The sequence below is a fragment of the Microcaecilia unicolor genome, chromosome 9 (genome assembly GCF_901765095.1).
Source record: "Microcaecilia unicolor chromosome 9, aMicUni1.1, whole genome shotgun sequence".
NCBI classification, from domain to species: Eukaryota; Metazoa; Chordata; class Amphibia; order Gymnophiona; family Siphonopidae; genus Microcaecilia; species Microcaecilia unicolor.
The window spans coordinates 1,505,274-1,526,387 of NC_044039.1; the positions used below are offsets into that span (position 1 = coordinate 1,505,274).

At 43.5% G+C, this 21,114-nt stretch overlaps 1 protein-coding gene across 5 annotated transcripts in view; it reads right to left on the reverse strand.

The window, feature by feature from the left end:
• Window positions 1-21,114, reverse strand: part of PDE3A (phosphodiesterase 3A) — a 225,789-nt gene that overhangs the window by 35,731 nt on the left and 168,944 nt on the right. Inside the window, exon 1 of one of the 5 annotated variants that reach the window (XM_030214234.1) lies at window positions 10,708-10,765. The exons of the other annotated variants lie outside the window; for them this stretch is intronic. Within the exon in view, the coding sequence (XP_030070094.1) occupies window positions 10,708-10,746 (39 nt within the window). The 5' untranslated portion in view covers window positions 10,747-10,765. Of the gene's footprint in view, window positions 1-10,707; window positions 10,766-21,114 lie in introns of those variants that run through there. 5 annotated transcript variants of the gene reach the window in all.

The window sequence follows — 21,114 nt, forward strand, 5'->3', positions numbered from 1 at the left end:
TAGTGGGAGCCAGTGTAGTTTCTCTCTTAGGGGTTTGGCGCTTTCGTATTTCGCTTCCCCAAATATGAGCCTGGCTGCTGTATTTTGAGCAGTTTGAAGCTTCTTAATGATTTGTTCTTTACATCCAGCATAAATGGCATTGCAGTAGTCTAGATGGCTTACCACCATTGATTGTACTAGGCTGCGGAATACTTCCCTTGGGAAGAAAGGTTTGATTCTTTTAAGTTTCCACATTGAGTAGAACATTTTTTTTTGCTGTGTGAGATTTCGGTCGATTGTAACTCCCAGAATTTTTAAGCTGTCTGAGAAAGGCAATTGGTTGATTAATGAATAAATAAATAAATAAACAAAACATAGGTAGGTTCCTCACCCCCAGAAACAGAAGATGGAGCAAACTGTTTGGATACAGTGTGGCTGGAGCTGTCCTCTAGAAATTTAAATGTGGCTATGTTAGTGAAATTCTATTGTATAATTATGTATGCATTGAAAAAATACTTTATGGAAATTGTTTTACTCTATTAGTCAATTACATATTATGCCTCCTGGCTCTAGTCACTATTTGAAGCAATGAACTGCTGTTTCCTATCAACCTATTCCAGCTCATTCATAATAATTTGTATAGATCTCTGCCGTATCCCCCCCTCAATCATCTTTTCTCCAAGCTGAAAACCTGACTGGCTAGGTGTCCTCCAAGGGCTGGATTGAGAACCCCTGGTTTAATTAGGTGATAAGAGACGCTTCATCCAATGGCATAAATATCAAAAGTGGATGTCATTAGTAAAAGTAAATATGTCCTTGGAAACTGCTGGTACAGAATTATCTCTGCTCTGACTACCTGCAGAACTGGATTTTGTAAATATTTTTCTGCTTCTGTGAACAAACAGGCGACAGCCATGGCCAGAAGGATGCTAGGCTGCGTAGAAAGGGGGCATAACCAGCAGAAGAAAGGAGGTGTTGATGCCCCTCTACAAGTAGTTGGTGAGGCCCCACTTGGAGTATTGTGTTCAGTTTTGGAGGCCGTATCTTGCTAAAGATGTAAAAAGACTGGAAGCAGTGCAAAGAAAAGCTATGAAAATGGTATGGGATTTGCGTTTGCAAACCGTACGAGGAGAGGCTTGCTGACCTGAACATGTATATCTTGGAGGAAAGGAGAAACAGGGGTGATATGATACAGACGTTCAAATATTTGAAAGGTATTAATCCGCAAACAAACCTTTTCTGGAGACGGGAAGGCAGTAGAACTAGAGGACATGAATTGAGGTTGAAGGGGGGCAGACTCAGGACTAATGTCAGGAAGTATTTTTTCACAGAGAGCGTGGTGGACATGTGGAATGCCCTCCTGCAGGAGGTGGTAGAGATGAAAACGGTAATGGAATTCAAACATGTGTGGGATCAACACAAAGGAATCCTGTTTAGAAGGAATGGATCTATGGAATCTTAGCAGACATTGGGTGGCGACACCGGTAATTGGAAACAAAATGGGAGCTGGGCAGACTTCTACGTTCTATGCCCTGATCGTGACTTAATAGATAGGGATGGGCTGGAGTGTAAATTTTAAGGGCCTTCGATGTTAGCTTCAGAACTTAGTACAAGAACAGTGCTGGGCAGACTTCTGCGGTCTGTGCCCTGAGAAAGGCAAGGACAAATCAAACTTGGGTATAAAGTATCACATACCATGTAAAATGAGTTTATCTTGTTGGGCAGACTGGATGGACCGTACAGGTCTTTATCTGCCATCATTTACTATGTTACTATGTTTTATTGGAAGTACCAGGTGGGATTTTGCTTGTTTTGACTTCATGGCCCAGGGTTCCTTAGAAAGAGTGTGATAAAAATGTTATCTTGCCAATTCAGTAGGTTCAGACTCCAGAGAATACTATCCATGGAGGGGTTTCACCCCTGACCAGTGAATGTTTCACTGCATCATCTGCTCAACCAAGACTCCGGTAAGAACCAAGTAACCAGAGCAGAGATTAGAACTCACCCACCTAACATCAGCTGTATAATTTTCTTGTTTGGAGCATCCTTGTTTTGGCTGTGGAACAGGACAGTGAGAAGCAAGAATGTTTCCAGCAAGTCCAGAAGAAAGAATTGATGGTGTTGGTGGGCCGGTGGGGACTCTGCTTTCATCTGCTGATAATTCACTTCCCTGTGTAAAAACCACCTACTCAAATACACTAATTCAACACTGCCGTAGCAAACCACATCATACTAGACCAGGGGTCTTCAACCCAGTCCTCAGGACACACCTAGCCAGTCAGGTTTTCAGGATACCTACAATGAATATGCATGAGATAAATTTGCATACCATGGAGGTGGGGCATGCAAATCTATCTCATGGTCTGGATTGAGAACCCCTGCAGTAGACAGAAAAACAAATGCACTGAAAAGTATACTTAGATCTGCTGTGTACATCCAGACGAAGTCACAGGCTAGTAAATTACACAGACGGCTGAGCCTCTCTTCAAGCTTGGTAGCTCTCTGGGACTGGCCCAACATTTCCAGTATGAGGTCTGTGATGCAACTGTTTTGAATTGTCTGGGGTCCCCATTCTCCCTTCCTGCTGTGTCTTCCAGAAAGCTCTTTCACTCATCACCTCCTCTATAGCCTCACCCATCACTTGCAACCCTGCTACACCTTCTGCAGCAGTGAAGAGAAGAGAGAAACTGGAAATATGGAACATGATGAGCAGGGTTTCAAGCAATGGGCTGGGGTATGGAGAGGGGTGGAGATGAAGAGAGAAGCTCTTGGAGGCAGGATAAGAAGTGGAGGGAATAAAAGATTCGATGGGACATGGTGACTGGGGACTTTGTGTTGGGTGAAAAAAAGCAATTACAGAGAAAGCAAAAGCTGGGGTTGAGAAAAGGAGAAAGAAATATATAAGCAAGAAAAAAGCAAGGGAAAAGGGAACCTCACTGAGAGAGAAGGTCTGGGATGTAGTGGACAATGATGAAGAGGAAGAGATGATCACGTTTTGAGAGTGCAACTCCTCTCCGTTCAAGACTGCACTGCCTTCCAATCAAAGAACGTATCAATTTCAAAGCCCAGACTTTAATCCACAAGATAATACATGGAGAATCTCCGAACTATATGATAAATCTGGTCGACCTTCCAGCTAGAAACATGCCTGTATCCTCACGAAAGTACCTCAACCTGCACTACCCCAGTTCTAAAGGTCTCAAATACAAAACTTATTATGGATCCAATTTCTCCTTCCTGGGCAGCCGTCTATGGAACGCTCTCCCTAGACCTATCCGAGCAATCCATGACCACCTACCATTTAGAAAAGCACTAAAAACCCATCTATTCAAACAAGCCTACACAAAAGACCCAGATTAATCTCTTGAACCCATCTACCTTACATATACTGAAGAGAAAACGACATTGACCCAGACTCTATCTCCCACCTTACCTTCCTCTCTCTATCATCTGTCTCTACCTACCTATCCATCCTATTATTATGCATCCTATTATTATGTTATACTTAATTTCTTACTTTACATAACAAAATTCTGTGTTACCTATTACTATGTAAGCCGCATTGAGCCTGCTTTTAGTGGGAAAGTGCGGGATACAAATATAATAAATAAATAAATAAATAAATGATGAGAGGGAAAGAAGGATGACAGAAATGGAAAAAGATGACCAAGGGATTCCTTTTTTTGGGGGGGGGGGAGGGGGAGATGAGAGAAAGAGGACCAGGGATAGCAGGTGATGGAGGAGACCCTAGACTAGGGTTGGGGTAGGGGAACGCATCCAAGGAGATAATGAGGAAGGGGAAGATGAAGATGAATGGAGGTAAGTGCACAAGAGAGGAAGAGGCAGGGGATGAAGGACAGGGAAAGGAGAACAAGCAGAAACGGGACAAAAGAAGAAACAGAAGTGAAACAGAGAACACTAGAGAGGCAGAAACAAAGAGGCATAGAGAGGGGAGGAGAGATGAGCCAGAAATGCCAAATCACAGAGTATATACATGGACCCCACTTGCTACCCTGCTGGTGTCTCGGTGCTGAGACAATACACATGGGTCTAGGACACCTTACTTGGAAACATGGAACACAGTAGGATCTGCCACTGAATATCCAGACATATCCACAACCTTGTTGACAGATCAAATTTGCTTTCGAGCAAAGAAGCTTTTTCTCACCACAGTAAACACAATTAACTGAAAATTGAACTTACTGTCAAGTGTAAACCCCAAACTCTGGACATAAGGTCTTGATGGAGACTATATAGGGGCTCATTTTCAAAGCACTTAGATTTACAAAGTTCCATAGGTCACTATGCAACTTCAAAAGTCTAAGTGCTTTGAAAATGTGCCTCTTTATAGGATAAGCCCCCCTCCCCCGATTTCTCAGCATTTATTCTAAGCCTATTTGTAATAAGCTGTGCCAGACAGACTTCTGTGTCCTGAAAATGTAATGACTATTAGTACCAATGCTGCTGAAATGTCTAAACTTGCAAACAGTTAGTCTAACACCTCACCCACCAGTGAAACTAACACAGATTCTGCTTCACAGAAAGCCCTAAAGCCTTGCTAACCAATATGCAAAATATTATTGGCCCAATATTCAAAGGATTTATGCTCATAACTCTGGGTTCCTTTTCCTAAAGCTTAGTATACTAAATGTCACCTGACCACAGGCATAAAACAGCATTTAGCGTACACTAAGCTTAAAAAAAAAGAGCCCTTTTGAGAGTTAAGCTTCTAAGTGAGCCTATTTGAAAATTTAATAGGACTGTCTTCATAAATCTACACTCAAATTTTCACTAAACCCTTAAATTTAGAAGTAGGTGGCAACAGGGATAGATTTAGTGTGGGGCAAATGGTTATGAGCTCAACACTAGGCTGATAAATTATAATCATATATCCAGGCAAATGAAGTTTTGGCTGAAAATAGGGTACAAATTTAGGAGCTCAGTTTTTAAAAAAAAAATCAGGCCCTATAATCTTCTAAAAATCCCCACAACTGTAGTAATATTGCCTGCTCAAAAATTTGATATTGGCCAATAACTTGCAACTTTATCCAGATTGAAATTCAAGTTTTTCTCAAGATCGGGCATTTTTCAATTGTAAAGATAAAGAATTCGGGTCAAATGGCACATTCACCAGTGTACAAAGATCTTTCACCATCTCATTTTTTTGTTTTTTAAAGATTTTACAATCTAAGAAGGACAAAGGTCCAACTGACTAGTAGCCAAATGATAAACAAGATAAATATCTTTCCATATCATCTTCTGTTACAGCTGCAAAAGAGGTGGATCTCTTTAGGATACTGTCATTGTGTCAACCCTACGAGTCAACAAATAGCGAGCAGCCTGTATCTTAGTCTCAAAATGTTTGGTACAATTCTGACTTCTGGATCCTTTCAGCCTGTTAAGCCCTTAACAATTCCAAATAATTCAAATGAAGATTATAGCGAGGAACTAATCACCGTTTCTTAGCATAATACTCTTCCTCTTTATACCTCCCCTATTGGAATGAATTTTGCATGTGGCAGCCCAGACTCTTGCTGGCTTCACGTCTCCTGGAAATGTAAATATTTGTACTTTGAATTCTAAAATATCGTTAATACTTTCCTTTTACCAGAGGATGCAATCTGCTTACATTGAAAGATAAAATGCTCAATTCAGACACTGATGTATCCGATATGCCAGTCAGTCTATTCAGTCCAACAAAGCCAGTCGCCCCACTCTCCAGTGGACCCTGCACAGCTGTAATTAGTGATGAGTTTTCTCTTCTCTTCCATCCCCATTCTGAGGGGCTCATGGCACTGGTCTCTCTACCAGGCACAGTCGGAACATGCCATGTCAGTTCCTGTGTCACATGGTTGCACAGTGATATTTTGAAAATTTCCAGCAGGGCAAGAGCTGTCAGTAAACAAGGCACCCGGGTCTGTTAGAAGAAATCCTGACCATCTGCAAAATGAAGCATTGCATACAGAAAAGAGAAACAGCCCGGATGTATTTGCAGGGCAGCATGTCCTTAGCACCCTGCATCCCGTAACACAGGTTCCATGGCCTGCCAAAACGAGAGACTCTCTCTGCCTCACCTTCTACCCCACAGCTCTACGTCCATCCAGTTATGCTATGAGATAATTAGGAGGCACAGAGACAGGAAATGGGAAACCATTATTCGCAGTACACAGACCCAATCAGGCTGTTACACATAACTGTCATTTCCTTGCAGCTCAGACATAAAAGTTAATCTCATACTTGGGATAACTGTCAGCCAGTAAAGCAATACATGGGAAAAGGAGAAGTACTGCAATATTGCTCTTCAAACATAAGTGTACCTTATCTCATATATTTGCAGGTGCTGATAAGGAAGTGACAGGTTTGCCCTCTCCATCCATTCCTAGCACAGCGCTCTTCAGCTCATACCTGTCTGCCCCTTTCTAGGCATCTCTCTGTGCCACCTTCTGCCATCCCTGCAGAGCCTCTTCCCTACCCCTCCTCCACACATTCCTGCATGGTCCGCCAACTCATGTCTGCATGCTGCCACCTTGCACAGTCCAGTCACATTTCTTCACTTCCCTCCTCCACCCTTCTCTGTATACCTCCTTCCTTCACCCGTTCTTTCAAACCTCCTTCCCTCACCCATAATTCTTGTACACCTCTTTTCACTTCAGCTAAACAACAGCTCTTATGTCACAGTCTCCTTTGTATTAGGCTGTATCACTAGATACATCCAGAAAACATAATAACTTACCCAAGCCCCCCTCCTACTGTCAGCCCCAGGCCTATGCTCTGGGACAGCACCAGCCCTCCTGTCCTTATGCAGCTTCATCTGGATCTAACGCGACCTGCATGTGAGTTTCCTGCGCTTGTGCTTCCGTGTTTCTTCACATTGAACAGATGCTTCCAAGTAGGCTTTTTATTGGCCGAGGCAAATGCCAAAAGACTAATGCACATGATGTCACAACATTGTCATGTCCTGTCCGGGGTAGGGATGCTGAGCTGGAACGGGACCCTTTTAATTATGGCCTCAGGGTGCTGCTTCACCTCCTACCTCTGCATACCCCTTTCCCCAACCTTGCATGCCCCTGCCCAACCCCATCCTCTATGACAGTGACAGAGCGATAAAGCTGCGACACAGTGGCATGAGAGCAACACTGCCAGGGAGGTTTTATGATATCTGTTTCTAGAAACTAAATGTGCTTTTGTTTGACTAAAGGTCACATTATTGATGTTTGTCTGTACATCACATTCAGCACAATATGGCCTATAAACTGTGCAGCCACTGGAGGTTTAACTGGGTGAAACTGCATTAAATCACTGCTTACAACACCTAAGAAGCATACAAAAGCATGCATCATGGATGAAGACACCACAGGGTCCAGTTGCAAGAATACTCCTTTGGCCTTTGACCTGGGGAAGTGTGCCACTTAATGATGCGGGGCTAGTCCACTGTGCCAATGACAAAGGGGGATAAAATGACCCTAACAAGCCATAAAGTACATCTGGATAAGTGTGAAATAAAAGTGATAATTTATTGGCAGATGAAAGCAGCAGTGCAACCTTTGTTAGAAATGGATCACTGCGTTTGCGCTGCTTACGAGTGGTAGGTCTCAGATAATGAGAATGACCCCAGTCTTGTTTTATGTTATTTTTCAATCAATATTCAAAGGCAATTATGCCTACTAATTACCCAGATCATGGTGATATTCAATCACTATCTAGAGAAGTTATACATTTAGATTTTGCCTGCTACATAGCAAACTGGATAATTCAGCACATTCACCACATGACCTGTGTATTCAATGCTGCCACCTCAGTGGATATTGGCACTCAGTATACAGACCTAATGTTTAACTTAAGCTGGTGACCATGAAGTATAAATACTTGCCCCTACATTTCGAACTGTGCTATCTGTATGCGATGTGATTTTTAAGAGCTCTGTAGCCCTCTGCAGATCAGCGTTTTATATAGATGAATGGGAATGTCTCAGGAACCTGGTACAGGCCAGGCAACAGATCCTGCTTTCAGGCAGATGACAGACTAGAACTCAAAGTCCCTTTAACTAAGTTATTTTTCATGTACTATTTAGAGAAGAAGGGGAATGTAATATTTCTAAAGCAGGAAATGTGGTATAAATGATTGCAAACGTTCATCCATGTAGAGAGAACCCACTGGTGCCACATGGTTACATAGGCTCGTATAGATCATTCACTGGGAACTGTGTAAACACTAAGGGGGAATTCTCTACAGGTCCCCTAAAGTTAGGCACCATGTTAAGTGCAATTCTAGATCAGCATGATTGTCATTCTAGAACATTACATGCAAGCATTCTGTAACCCATGCACATAAGTGCTAGGCATGCCTCGACCCACCCATGCTCCTCCAAGGTCCACACACCCTTGCAGTTGCAAGCTTTGGGGCCTTTGTGTGTTGGGTGGAGGCAATAAATGGAAGTAATGGTCCTTGGGCACCGGAAACTCATGGTACAACAGTGGATAAAAGGAAAGACAACAAAATCAACTTGCATACGGTGCAAAGGCTGGAAAGTGATCAAGCTTGCATTTCTGACTTTTGGGAGATACTCAACTGGTAGTTAGGAAGGTTTGTGCATAATTGCACTTGAAGTAGCAAATTTGTCCTTTGTATCAGAAATTCTCCTTTCATGCATTAATCAAGCTGGACTCCTTTCACTTTTGATGCACTTCTTGGTAATGGAATCAAAAAACCACTCCCTGACTCACTTACAACTTTACATCACAACATGACTGATGAGGTAGAGTTGACCGACCCTCTATTTATTAAGGTTGCATTGGCTGCCTGCTATGGCCAGTATTTGCTTTGTGCTGCTGTCATGCAAGATAAATTCATGGTATGTCCCTACCTTTGATTTGAGATCTATGTTCTTTGGATGACAGCAGGTTAAACATCCTTCCTTCCTTCCTTCCTTCCTTGATTTTAAATTGATAGTGGTAGTAAAGAAGACAGTGAAAGGACAGGAACATTGATTTGGAAGAGCCTTCCAAAAAGAGTTGAACAATTTCTTTTCTAGCATTTATTTATTTAAAATTTTATATTCCATACTATGAACAGTGTTCTAGGCACATTCCATCATCAACATAATAAATAAATAATTACTTTGTTTTTGTTTTATTGTATTTTGGTTTGTATTTTATTATTTACATTGAACTTTTGCTGGTAAAGTGCATTATAAATGTTAGATTACATTAACAAATTATACCCATGGCCAGAGCATTGTACATGGAAAACCCAGACAGACTGGGTAGGTCAACATATATGTTGTCAGCTAAGGATTAGTTATTACGAAAACCCTATCTGTTTATACTGGAAAGATCTACAAACGTGGATGAAAATCCCCAACTGAAAGAAAGAGGGTCCTCCCCAGCACACTTCCCCTTGATTGCTAGATTAATGCCAGGTTAGAAGTAGCTAAAAGTGCTTAAAAACCTACAGATAAACTGAAAATAATTCCCAGCCCATATGACTGCTGGTGGTGGCTGAAGAAGTACAGGGCTGGGATCCCAACCTACACATCATCACAGCTACAGCTCGGATTCTAGAACTTCAGTCAGCCACATCATTAGTTGCTTGAGAGGATGGGAGAATGATGGGGGGAGGGGTTAGGATTGGATTTATAAAAAACTGTTGTCACCCTTGTTTATGCACTTGGTCATGTGCTGCATCTTCTGTTTGCAGTGTTAAGTGACCTTCAAACATAAAGAGAAAAGACCTGCATTGACAAAGCCCCTGACTGTCTCCTTCAGGCCCTGCACATCTCTGCGGCTATCAGAACACTGCTGCCTGCAGAGATCCCAAAGAGGCACAGACTGAACTGCACTTTTTCATCTTCCGTATGTAAATATTCCATTTTTCTTGCTCAAACCTAAACACAACAAATTCTAGCCAGAGCAGCCCACTGTGTGCCTTAGCATTTAGAGAAGTGGTTCTCAACCCACACAGATTTTCAGGATATCCAGAATTAATATGCATGAGCTAAATTAGCATGCAACAAAGGCAGGGCATGCAAATTTAACTTATGCATATTCATTCTGGATATCTTGAAAACTGGACTAGCTGGATGTGTTCCGAGGACTGAGTTGACAACCCCTGATTTAGACAGCCCTAAAACAATTCACAGACCTAGCAGAAAGCTACGTTCTTGTCTACCTTTCCTGTTCACTGATTTTTGCTGGCACATTCTGAGTAATATGAATATGACACTAGCCTCCAGCATTTACCCAGAGCATGTGTTCCATAAGTCATTGGAAGCAGACCCACGAAATGCATCGGAAGTTGAACCTTTACAACAGGGACGGGCTCCAGTAAAGCTGCACAGGTCGGAACTGCATGCTAATTTTCTCGTACAGTTCAGAAAATTTAGCATGATTTATTCCAAAGCATTTCTTGCTGCTTCTGAAAAACTTCCACCACAAAACATTGTATAGCCAGACCGTTCAGTGAAAGGAAAATTGGCTCACGGATTTTGCTGGGTCTTTATTTCACAAGGTCTGCACTAGAGAAGTGATACCACTGTGATCTGGTAAAAAAAAAACCTGCATTTTAATAATCAGAGTGAAAGAGATGAGACATACACAGCTCCCCATAAACCTGGGGCTTGAAAATCTACTTTGGGACCCAACAGCCACTCTTTGATATGAAGTAGAAGAAACCCAATGAGTGCACTGGGCTAGAGACAGACAAGGGTGAGGGTAGAACCACTGACTGTACCTGATCGGGGAGGGAAATGGTTTTCCTGCGCCGTTTCATGCAATGCAGAGATGGACAGCTGACAATTTCCCAGTGTGCCATCAGCGTCTCCAGACGGGTTATCTAAAAGCTAAGCCGCAGCTCCATTGCTCCATAGTTAATGCTGCTTTGCTTAAACCCTGGGCCTGCTGCACTTTACACAGGTCTTCCTTATAAATCTCTGGTACACAATGAGAGAAAGCACAGGGGCAGCTTTACCTCAGAGCTCGACAAGCACAGGAAATGCTCAGGCTGAAATGAACTGTTGCTTGGAAACAGTGGGGTAAAGTACAACTCCTGAACAATAGATTCAATTCATGGCTTTTTTTATTTAAAGTACATTAAAATATAAATTAATACTGAGGATGGTTTCTCACTTAAGAGTAAACCTCTCCGTCATGGCTCAAGGACAGCTCAGTGGTGCAGAGAATGGAATTCACTTCAGTACATTCTAGCAGCTTAACTGTTACTGTAAAAATCTTGTGTCTAAAATTCACCATCTCCACCTGAAGACCTTCACGCGTCTAGAGCCTCCCAATGGAGAAGCCTAGTGGTTAATGCAGTGCACTGTAAAGCAAGGGACACCGGTTCAAACCCCACTATAATGCTTTGGGTTTCTACCAGGTACTTGTGACCCAGAGTGGAGGAGTAGGCCCAATGGCTAGTGCAGAAGGCTTTGATCATGGTGATCTGGGTTCAATTCCCACTACAGCTCCTTGTGAATCTGGGCAAGTCACTTAACCCTCCTTTGCCCCGGTCCAAAATAAGTACCTGAATTTATGTAAACCGCTTTGAATATAGTTGCAAAAACCTCAGAAAGGCGGTATATCAAGTCCCATTACCAAGATTCCATGCACAATTTCAAAGAGTAACAACATTCCAGATAGAACCCCAAAGAATAGCAAGATTCTGGAATCCTGAGTGGCAAGATTCCAAGCAGAATCTCAAAGAGTAGCAACATTCCATGTAGAACCCCAAAGAATAGCAAGATTCCGGAATCCCAAAGAGGAAGGAATGGAGGAGTAGCCTAGTGGTTAGTGCAGAAGACTTTGATCCTGGGGAACTGGGTTCCATTCCCACTGCAGCTCCTTGTGACTCTGGGCAAGTCACTTAACCCTCCATTGCTGCAGGTACCAAAACTTAGATTGTTAGCTCTCTAGGGATAGAGAAAGTACCTGTATATAATGTGTATAGCACTGTATAAGTCTTGTAGCACTACAGAAATGATTAGTAGTAGGATTGGTCACTGCTGGAAACAGCATACTGAGCTAGATGGACCATTGGCTGTTCTTATGTAGATTGTATCAGAATCTCTGAGGGACAGGAAGAGATTGTGCTGTTTGTTGGTATGGATGGAGAGACTGGAGAAGCTTTATAGTCTTTATCCACCATCATTTTCAAACGTTGCAATCGGCATGTCATTTGACTCTGTGCTGGCTCCTATTGGGATATCGGCACTGAATATCCAGAATAACAGGCAGAGCTGCAATTATCCTTATAGGGGACAATTATATATGGGAGCTAAAAGTTACACACCAAAATTCTGTGCACCCAGATTCCATTACAGAATAGAGCGCAAGTTGATGTTTGTGTGCCAACATTTAGGTGGTATCACTTACGCCATGTAAAAGGCAGATGTAAATATTAGCGCCCACATGTCCCTGTTCAATTGACTTTTACATTAAGTCTGTGAAAAATCCACTATAAAAAGATTTCATTAGCTCACTGGGAATTCTGAACATTAGATGTAGAAATAAGAGGCTGATTCCAGCTTATTTCACAAGACTTCAGAAAATAACCAGAGTAAAGCAAACTAGCAAATAGGTCCTTAGCACACGAGACCCTGAAAATTATCTAAGGAAAAGTAGATCATTATGAGATGAGAACCACTTATATTTTGATTTTTTTTTCATCTGTTTTTTACATTTCTCAAAGAAAAACTTCAGATGACTTTGATCATGTCTTCTATCTTCTAGGTGTATTAAACCAGGTCATGGCTTTACTTTATGAGATCTCCATTCAAGAAACTGTGGGAACCTGTAAAATAAAATAGGCATGGAAACACAAACGCAAACATAGAACACAAACGCAAACACAAAAAAACATAAACACAAATGCAAAGAAAAACACAAACACAAACACAATCACAATTGCAAATGCAAACGCAAACGCAAACATGGAGAGGGTGGTGGATATGTGGAATGCCCTCCCACGGGAGGTGGTGGAGATGAAAGCGGTAATGGAATTCAAACATGCATGGGATAAACATAAAGGAATCCTGTTTAAAAGGAATGGATCCATGGAATTTTCGTGGAGATTGGGTGGCAACACTGGTAATTGGGAATCAAAACCAGTGCTGGGCAGACTTCTACGGTCTGTGCCCTAATCATGAATGAAAATATATGGACAGGTTGGAGTGTAAATTTTAAGGGGCTTTGACATTAGCTTCAGAACTTTAAGTACAAGAACTGTGCTGGACAGACTTCTATGGTCTACGCCCTGATCGTAACTGGATAAGGATGGGCTTGAGTGTAAATTTTAAGGGGCTTCAACGTTAGCTTCAGATCTTTTAGTACAAGAAGAGTGCTGGGTAGACTTCTGCGGTCTGTGCCCTGAGAATGGCAAGGACAAATCAAACTTGGGTATAAAGTATCACATACCATGTAAAATGAGTTTATCTTGTTGGGCAGACTGGATGGACCGTACAGGTCTTTATCTGCCGTAATTTACTATGTTACTCTTTGGGGTTCTACATGGAATATTGTTACTAATTGGGATTCTGGAATCTTGTAACTCTTTAGGATTCCAGAATCTTCAGAACTTTTAGTACAAGAACAGTGTTGGGCAGACTTCTACGGTCTGTGCCCTGAGAATGGCAAGGACTAATCAAACTCAGGTATAAAGTATCACATACTATGTAAATGAGTTTATCTTGTTGGGCAGACTGGATGGACTGTACAGGTCTTTATCTGCCATCATTTACTATGTTACTCTTTGGCAGTGGCGTAGGAAGGGGGGGGGCGGTCCGCCCCGGGTGCACGCCGCTGGGGGGGGGGGGGGTGTCGGCTCTGCTGGTTCACTGCTTTCTCTGCCCCGGAACAGGTTACTTCCTGTTCTGGGGCAGAGAGAGCAGGGAACCAGCGGAGCCGACGCAGCTCCCAGCGACGTGCACTCGGGGCGGAGCGGCCCTCCCGCCCGCCCTCTTTGGTAAGAATGCGCTCTGTGTGGGGGGGGGGGGGTGCGCAGCGGCGAACCGCCCCAGGTGTCAGCCGCCCTCGCTACAGCACTGCTCTTTAGGGTTCTACATGGAATGTTGCTACTAATTGAGATTCCAGAATCTTGTAACTCTTTAGGATTCCTGAATCATCAGAACTTCTAGTACAGGAACAGTGCTGGTCTGTGCCCTGAGAAAGGCAAGCACAAATCAAACTCAGGTATAAAGTATCACATACCATGTAAAAGGAGTTTATCTTGTTGGGCAGACTGGATGGACCGTACAGGTCTTTATGTGCCGTCATTTACTATGTTACTATATTACTGTTGGGCATGCTCAATCGCAACCACAAGGCCTTTCAAAATAGTACACAATGGGTGATGCTGACATGCCTGTTCCCGGTAACCTTTCGGTACTGCATTCACAGCTCTCTCTGAATGATGTCAGCTAAACTGCTCTAATCTGCTGATAAAACATTGATGGTTAAACACTGCAGTCCCAGGAGGGCTGGGCCAGGTGCTGCTTTTCCTGTCACCCCCCTGCACGCTTACAGGACACACTTCTCCATGTGCCTTTCTATGAATCCTCTTCCCCAACCAATTGGTTACACTGTCTAAGACGTCAACCAGGTCAGCAGTCTTCTCCAATGAGCTGTCTCCATCAGCCTGAGATCACGACAATGCAGTCAACTTGGGTGGTTTTGCAAATGAAGCAGTCCAAGTGAAAAGGCACACCAAACTTGCAAAAACATTAAAAGTCACTGAAAACAGAAGAATGGCTTCCTGGCAGGGCTCCATGTTGGGCACAATTTTGTGTAACCAGGTAGTCACACAAAGCAAGACTCAATGTAGGCCCCTTTCTAAGGAGACAGCTGCAAGTGTCTGTTTCTCTGTTGAAAGCAGCATATTACAACTGATATCTGATTTCCACAACTAAAACAGATTGATGCAGTTCCAAGACTAAATGCCTTCAGTTGAACATGTAGACTGTACAGAGAGCCTTTCGTTTACTCAAGGACGACGGAAAGCAAGCTGTTTCTGCTTTTCCTCAGTGGACGGTTACTCAGAGCCTCTCTTGCTGCTCAGCTGCTCTTCTCCAATTCTCTAGCACATCCACTTGAGGAGACAGCCCTGGAGAGGGAAGATGTTATTTTTTTACATCTCTTCAGATGAGGAGGAAAAGAACCTGCTTCCTCTCTTCTGCTGCCAGCTCTGAATGATGTTTCTCCTGCTCTATCACACAAATGCAAATGTAGAACACAAACGCAAGCACAAATGCAAAGAAAAACACAATCACAAATGCAAACGCAAACATGGAGAGGGTGGTGGATATGTGGGATGCCCTCCCGCGGGAGGTGGTGGAGATGAAAACGGTAATGGAATTCAAACATGTTGGCAGAACTCTGTCATACACTGTCCTTATGCGATGGACACTCCATCCTTCATCCTACTTTTGTGGCAGGGATGCAGCTCTCTTCGCAGAACTGATGCATTTAGAGTAAAGTGTTAGGCACTCAGTAATACATGGAAATTATAAGAAGAACACAGAGGCTGGCGACCCGTTACAGACTAGGAATTATTGAGTTGTGAGCTTTCTGGGACGAGAGAACAATCTGTTGGATGAAACATTTCAAGGATTACAGGTAAATTAGTGTTTCTGTTGAGGAGTTATTGAAAAAGGGATGCTTGTTACTGAAGTTAAATATAAAAGTGTTATTAAACTGATAACTGGGGTGAGTAAAGCAGAGAATTAAAAGAGGGAGTAGGAGAGACAAGGAGGAGAATGAAATGGAGAGGGAGTGATCCTGTAAGTAAACTACTCAGAGGAAATGGACTAACCATCATAAGAACATAAGAATAGCCATACTTGGTCAGACCAATGGTCCATCTAGCACAGTATCCTGCTTCCAATAGTGGCCAAGCCAGGTCACAAGGACCTGGCAGAAACCCAAAGAGTAGCAACATTCCAGAATCCCAAAGAGTAACAAGCTTCCGGAATCCCAAAGAGTAGCAACATTCCGGAATCCCAAAGAGTAAAAGATTCCAGAATCCCAAAGAGTAGCAACATTCCATGCCACCAATCCCGAGGCAAACAGTGGCTAACCCTTTGTCCATCTGCCCCATCCACAAGCCATGCCACAGCAGCAGCCATCAGATACACATAATGAGAGAACTTTAAATATGGAAAATTAAACTCCTCCCCTTTACTTTTGATGAATTTTAGTTTCTTCTAAGCAATTCTTGGTGTTTTACTTTTCCACAAAATCTAAAAGTTTCCTTTCTAATATTTTATAAAAGGAATCAGGATACAGAAGAGGAATTAGACTCAAAATATAATTTATCTTAGGCGCAAGTACCATCTTGATAGCATCTAGATGCCCCCACCAGGACAGGTATAAAGGTGACCACTTCAAAAGAATGTCATCAATTAACTGCAACATCACCTCTTTATTAGATTCTAAAGAATGCTCCACAGAATTACCATACCACACCCCCAAATATTTCAACTTATCAGGAACCCACACAAGAGAAGGCACACAGATGCTAACTATGGACTTGCACCAGACTTTCCCCAGTTAATCTTTTAAGCAGATATCCCAGGAAATTTGTCAGTCAAGGCAAGCAAAGTAGTCAAGGATTGCATACACATATAAAGCAACAAGTCATCTGTAACTTTCTCCCTGACAGTTCAACCCTACAACATTATCAACCACTCTAATAATCCATTCCTTCTGCACAGGATTCCTTTATGCGTGGGATAAGCATAAAGGAATCCTGTGCAGAAGGAATGGATCCTCAGGAGCTTAGTCGAGATCGGGAGGCGGGGCTGGTGGTTGGGAGGTGGGGATAGTGCTGGGCAGACTTATACGGTCTGTGCCGGGGCTGGTGGTTGGGAGGCGGGGATAGTGCTGGGCAGACTAATATGGTCTGTGCCAGAGCCGGTGGTGGGAGGCGGGGTTAGTGCTGGGCAGACTTATAAGGTATGTGCCAGAGCCGGTGGTTGGGAGGTGGGGCTGGTGGTTGGGAGGCGGGGATAGTGCTGGGCAGACTTATATGGTCTGTGCCAGAGCCGGTGGTAGGAGGTGGGGATAGTGCTGGGCAGACTTATAAGGTATGTGCCAGAGCCGGTGGTTGGGAGGCGGGGCTGGTGGTTGGGAGGCAGGGATAATACTGGGCAGACTTATACGGTCTGTGCCAGAGCCGGTGGTTGGGAAGTGGGGCTGGTGTTTGGAAGGCGGGGATAGTGCTGGGCAGACTTATACGGTCTGTGCCCTGAAGAGCACAGGTCCAAATCAAAGTAGGATATACACAAAAAGTAGCACATATGAGTTATCTTGTTGGGCAGACTGGATGGACCGTGCAGGTCTTTTTATGCTGTCATCTACTATGTTACAATGAGGCATATTTTCAAAGCACTTAACCTTCCAAAGTTCCATAGGTTTCAATGGAACTTTGGAAGGCTAAGTGGTTTGAAAATATGCATCTATGTTACTATAACAAGAGGCTTTAAAGCCAGACAGTGGCGTAGGAAGGGGGGGGGCGGTCCGCCCCGGGTGCACGCGCTCGGGGGGTGCTGGCCCCGCTGGTTCCCTGCTCTTTCTGCCCCGGAACAGGTTACTTCCTGTTCCGGGGCAGAGAGAGCAGGGAACCAGCGGGGCCTACGGAGCTCCGAGTGACATGCACTCGGGGCGGATCGGCCCTCCCGCAGGTAAGAATGCGGTCTGGGGGGGGGGGTGCACCGTGCTGCACCCGGGGGGGGGGGGGGTGCGCAGCGGCGACCCGCCCCAGGTGCCATTAGCCCTTGCTACGGCACTGAAGCCAGATTAAACATGGGAGAAAGTGGGCAATCCTATAGTTTTACAGTTGCTGACAGCTGAGGGCAAAATTCAGCCTAGATATTCAATGCCAGCCCACCTCTGGGCACTGGGTCAGCTGCCAGTCCACAGTTATTGCCGGCTGATTTCAGTACTGGCACATGCGTACCTAAGTGTGTAAAGATAGGAAAGCCTTTTGTGCAGTCCAATCTGCTTGCTTAGCTCTGCGGATGTCCACATAACTGCTGGCGCCTTCCTGACACTGCCCACACAGACTGCCCTGGAATTAAGCGGGCAGTGCCATGGTGGTCAGAGCAGAGATTTAGAAGCACTGCCTGGTAAATATCAGTGGCTGGGATGCTGAGCATGGTTTAAGTGAGTTGCAGCCTCTCCTGCCTGCTTAAACTAGACTGAACATCACCCCCTTAAAGAACAGCAAGAGATATCCAATATGAAGCACCGAGGCAGAATTCTGCACTACAGATTCTCACCCTACGCCTGTCGCAGCCTTCTTACTGCCAAACTGCTACCGTCTAAAGCCTCTGCTTGGCCAAGAGAGGGCAGCAAGCACCAATTCATGAGAACTCGTCTCCAAAGCACAGGATACTTACTGCCTTTCTCATCCACTTTGCAAACCTTGCTCTTTCTCTTATTAAATGGAACAATCAGATGGAGCAGCCCTCGAATTCTCACAGAGGCCAACTCAGAACAGCTCACCAGTGAGTAAAAGTAGAACAGTGCTAGGTGGACACAAGAAGAAGTTCTCACCCAGTACACTAGCTCTTTAATGCATATTAAGAGAGAATCCAGATGTGTAGCTCTGGGTTAACTCACGTTTTCAACATGTTTAATAAATAAGCATTTAGCTAATAACATACCCTCACTTCCGCATAAACCCAGCTTTTCAAAGAGCAAACACACAGACTTACAATTCACCTATTCAGACCTTAGATGAGAAGGTCGACTCCTGGAATGTAGGTGTTCATTCCCTGTATGAGGATTTAGCTTCAAAAAAAGTGATTAAATCTAATTTTAGGAATTTTTCTTCAGCTTGGTTTACTGAGCAGTTTTGAGTTCTTAAAGGAGCAGTGAGAAAAGCCGAGAGAGTTTGGTGTAAAGTCTTCCTGTACACCGCTTTGAGTGAATGCCTTCAAAAAGGCGGTAAATAAATCCTAATTAATAAATAATAATAATAAATAAATAGTAGACGTGTTGATGAATATAAACTGGGGATTTTTGACGCTAAGAAGATCTATTTCTCTGGAGTATTGTTAAAAGCACCTAATAGGTCTAGGACTATTTTTGCATTGATTAAACATCTGATCACTGAGCGCCCGTCTGTGCGACTAAATTTAGTTGTGGGCAGTTATGCCAAGTAAAATTCGGTGTAAATGCTGATGCATAAATTACTACTACTACTTGTCATTTCTACAGCGCAACTGGACATACGCAGCGCTGTACACTGGACATGAACAGACAGTCCCTGCTCATCAGAGCTTACAATCTAATTAAGACAAACAGGACAAATAAGTGTCAATAATTGCTTGTTAATTAGCCAGTTATTGGCACTGATTGGCTTGTTCACTAATTAAGTTGTATGCACAAATCCAGAATACGACCAGATTTGCGTGTGTAATCCAGGGGATTATGTCTATTTTTCTCTCTTTGCATTGGCTCCCACTTGAGAAATGCTGTTTTAAAAAAATTATTAGTATTAGTGTTTACATTTATGCTCTGATTTGTCCTTTGCACTCACAGAGTGAGAGGCGTTGTTCTCTTCTCTGTTAGAACTTTGAGGTTTGAATGATTCCTATGTCTTGTACATCGATTGATGATTTTAATGGAGTTTCAAAGAGTTGTAAAAACTTTTTTTTTTTTTTTTTTTTCTGATTTTCTTAGAGGATTGGCTTATGGTTTGTTCTGACTTTTCAGATGATTATGGCAGGGGCGTAGCCAGACACCTAATTTTGGGTGGGCCTGGGCCCAAGATGGGTGGGCAGAAGAACTCCACCTTGTCCCACAAATGATTTGGTCTCTCCCTCTCTAGCCTGCATCCCATTTGGTCTCTCAAACATCCCTCCTCCCCCGTATACCTTTTAAATAGCAGATTTTCACTTTCAGCGAGAAGCAAATAATACACACTGCTCATGCTGGCCCCACAGCCTTCCCTCCGATGCAACTTCCTGTTTCCGCATAGGCGGGAATACATCAGAGGGAAGGCTGTGGGGCAGTGTGAGCAGTATGTAACAGTCGCTGCTCGCTGCAGGCAAAGATCTGCTATTTACAAGGTATGCAAAAGGAACAGTTGATGGGAGTTTTCGGCTGATGGGGCTTGGGGATCTCTGCCAGCCACACCATAGGTGTGCTGCTACTGGTTGGGCCTGAGCCCAAAGTGGGTGGGCCTGGGCCCACCCAGGACCACCCTTGGCTACGCCACTGGATTATGGTCCCATTGGTTTTATCTTTAGATAAGATTTATGCTCCATATTGAATTACGTTCATTTTATTATTGTATTATTTGTTTATTACATTTGCATTGTATAACCTATTATGGTCATTACTGGGAGAACAGGCTAAATATATTTATTTATTTATTTATTTATTTATTTATTTATTTATTTGTTACTTATATCCCACATTTTCCCACACATGCAGGCGCAATGTGGCTTACAGAGAATTACATAAGAGTACAAACTTACCAGCTTAGGCAAGCATAAAGAAGTAAACATGGGGGAAGAAACTAACAAAGTGAACTAAGTAGGGTAAGGGACAAGGGATGTTTTAATCAACATGGTAAATTGAGGGATAAGTCTTAGCAAAGAGGAATGTCTTTAACAACTTCTTAAAAAGGGCATGGTCCACTTGAGTTTTAAGGTGGCGAGGTAACGTGTTCCAGTATTTGGGACTCCAGTAACGGAAAGACGAGGCGAAGATTTTCTTATACTTGACTCCCTTACAATTCGGGAAATGGAGGTGAAGATAGGACCGAGCAGCAGGGTTGGCATTTCTAGGCGGAAGGTCAATCAAGGGGAACATGTATTCCGGGGCATCCCCATAGATGATTTTATGTGTTAGGGAGCAGATCTTAAAAGCAATGCGCTCCTGTACAGGTAGCCAATGAAGTTTAAAGCGTAGGGGGTCAGCGTGTGCAAAACGCCGCTCGTTTAGGATGAGCCTCGCCGCGGTGTTCTGAGCCGTTTGGAAAGTTTTCAGTAAGGAGGCCTGGCAACCCACATAAATACCACTACAATAGTCCAGGTGGGATAGGACAAGCCAGTGGACAAGGGTACGGAACAAGTCTCTGGGAAGGAGGTATCTGATACGTCGAAGCCTCCACATGGCCTGGAACATTTTTTTGGAG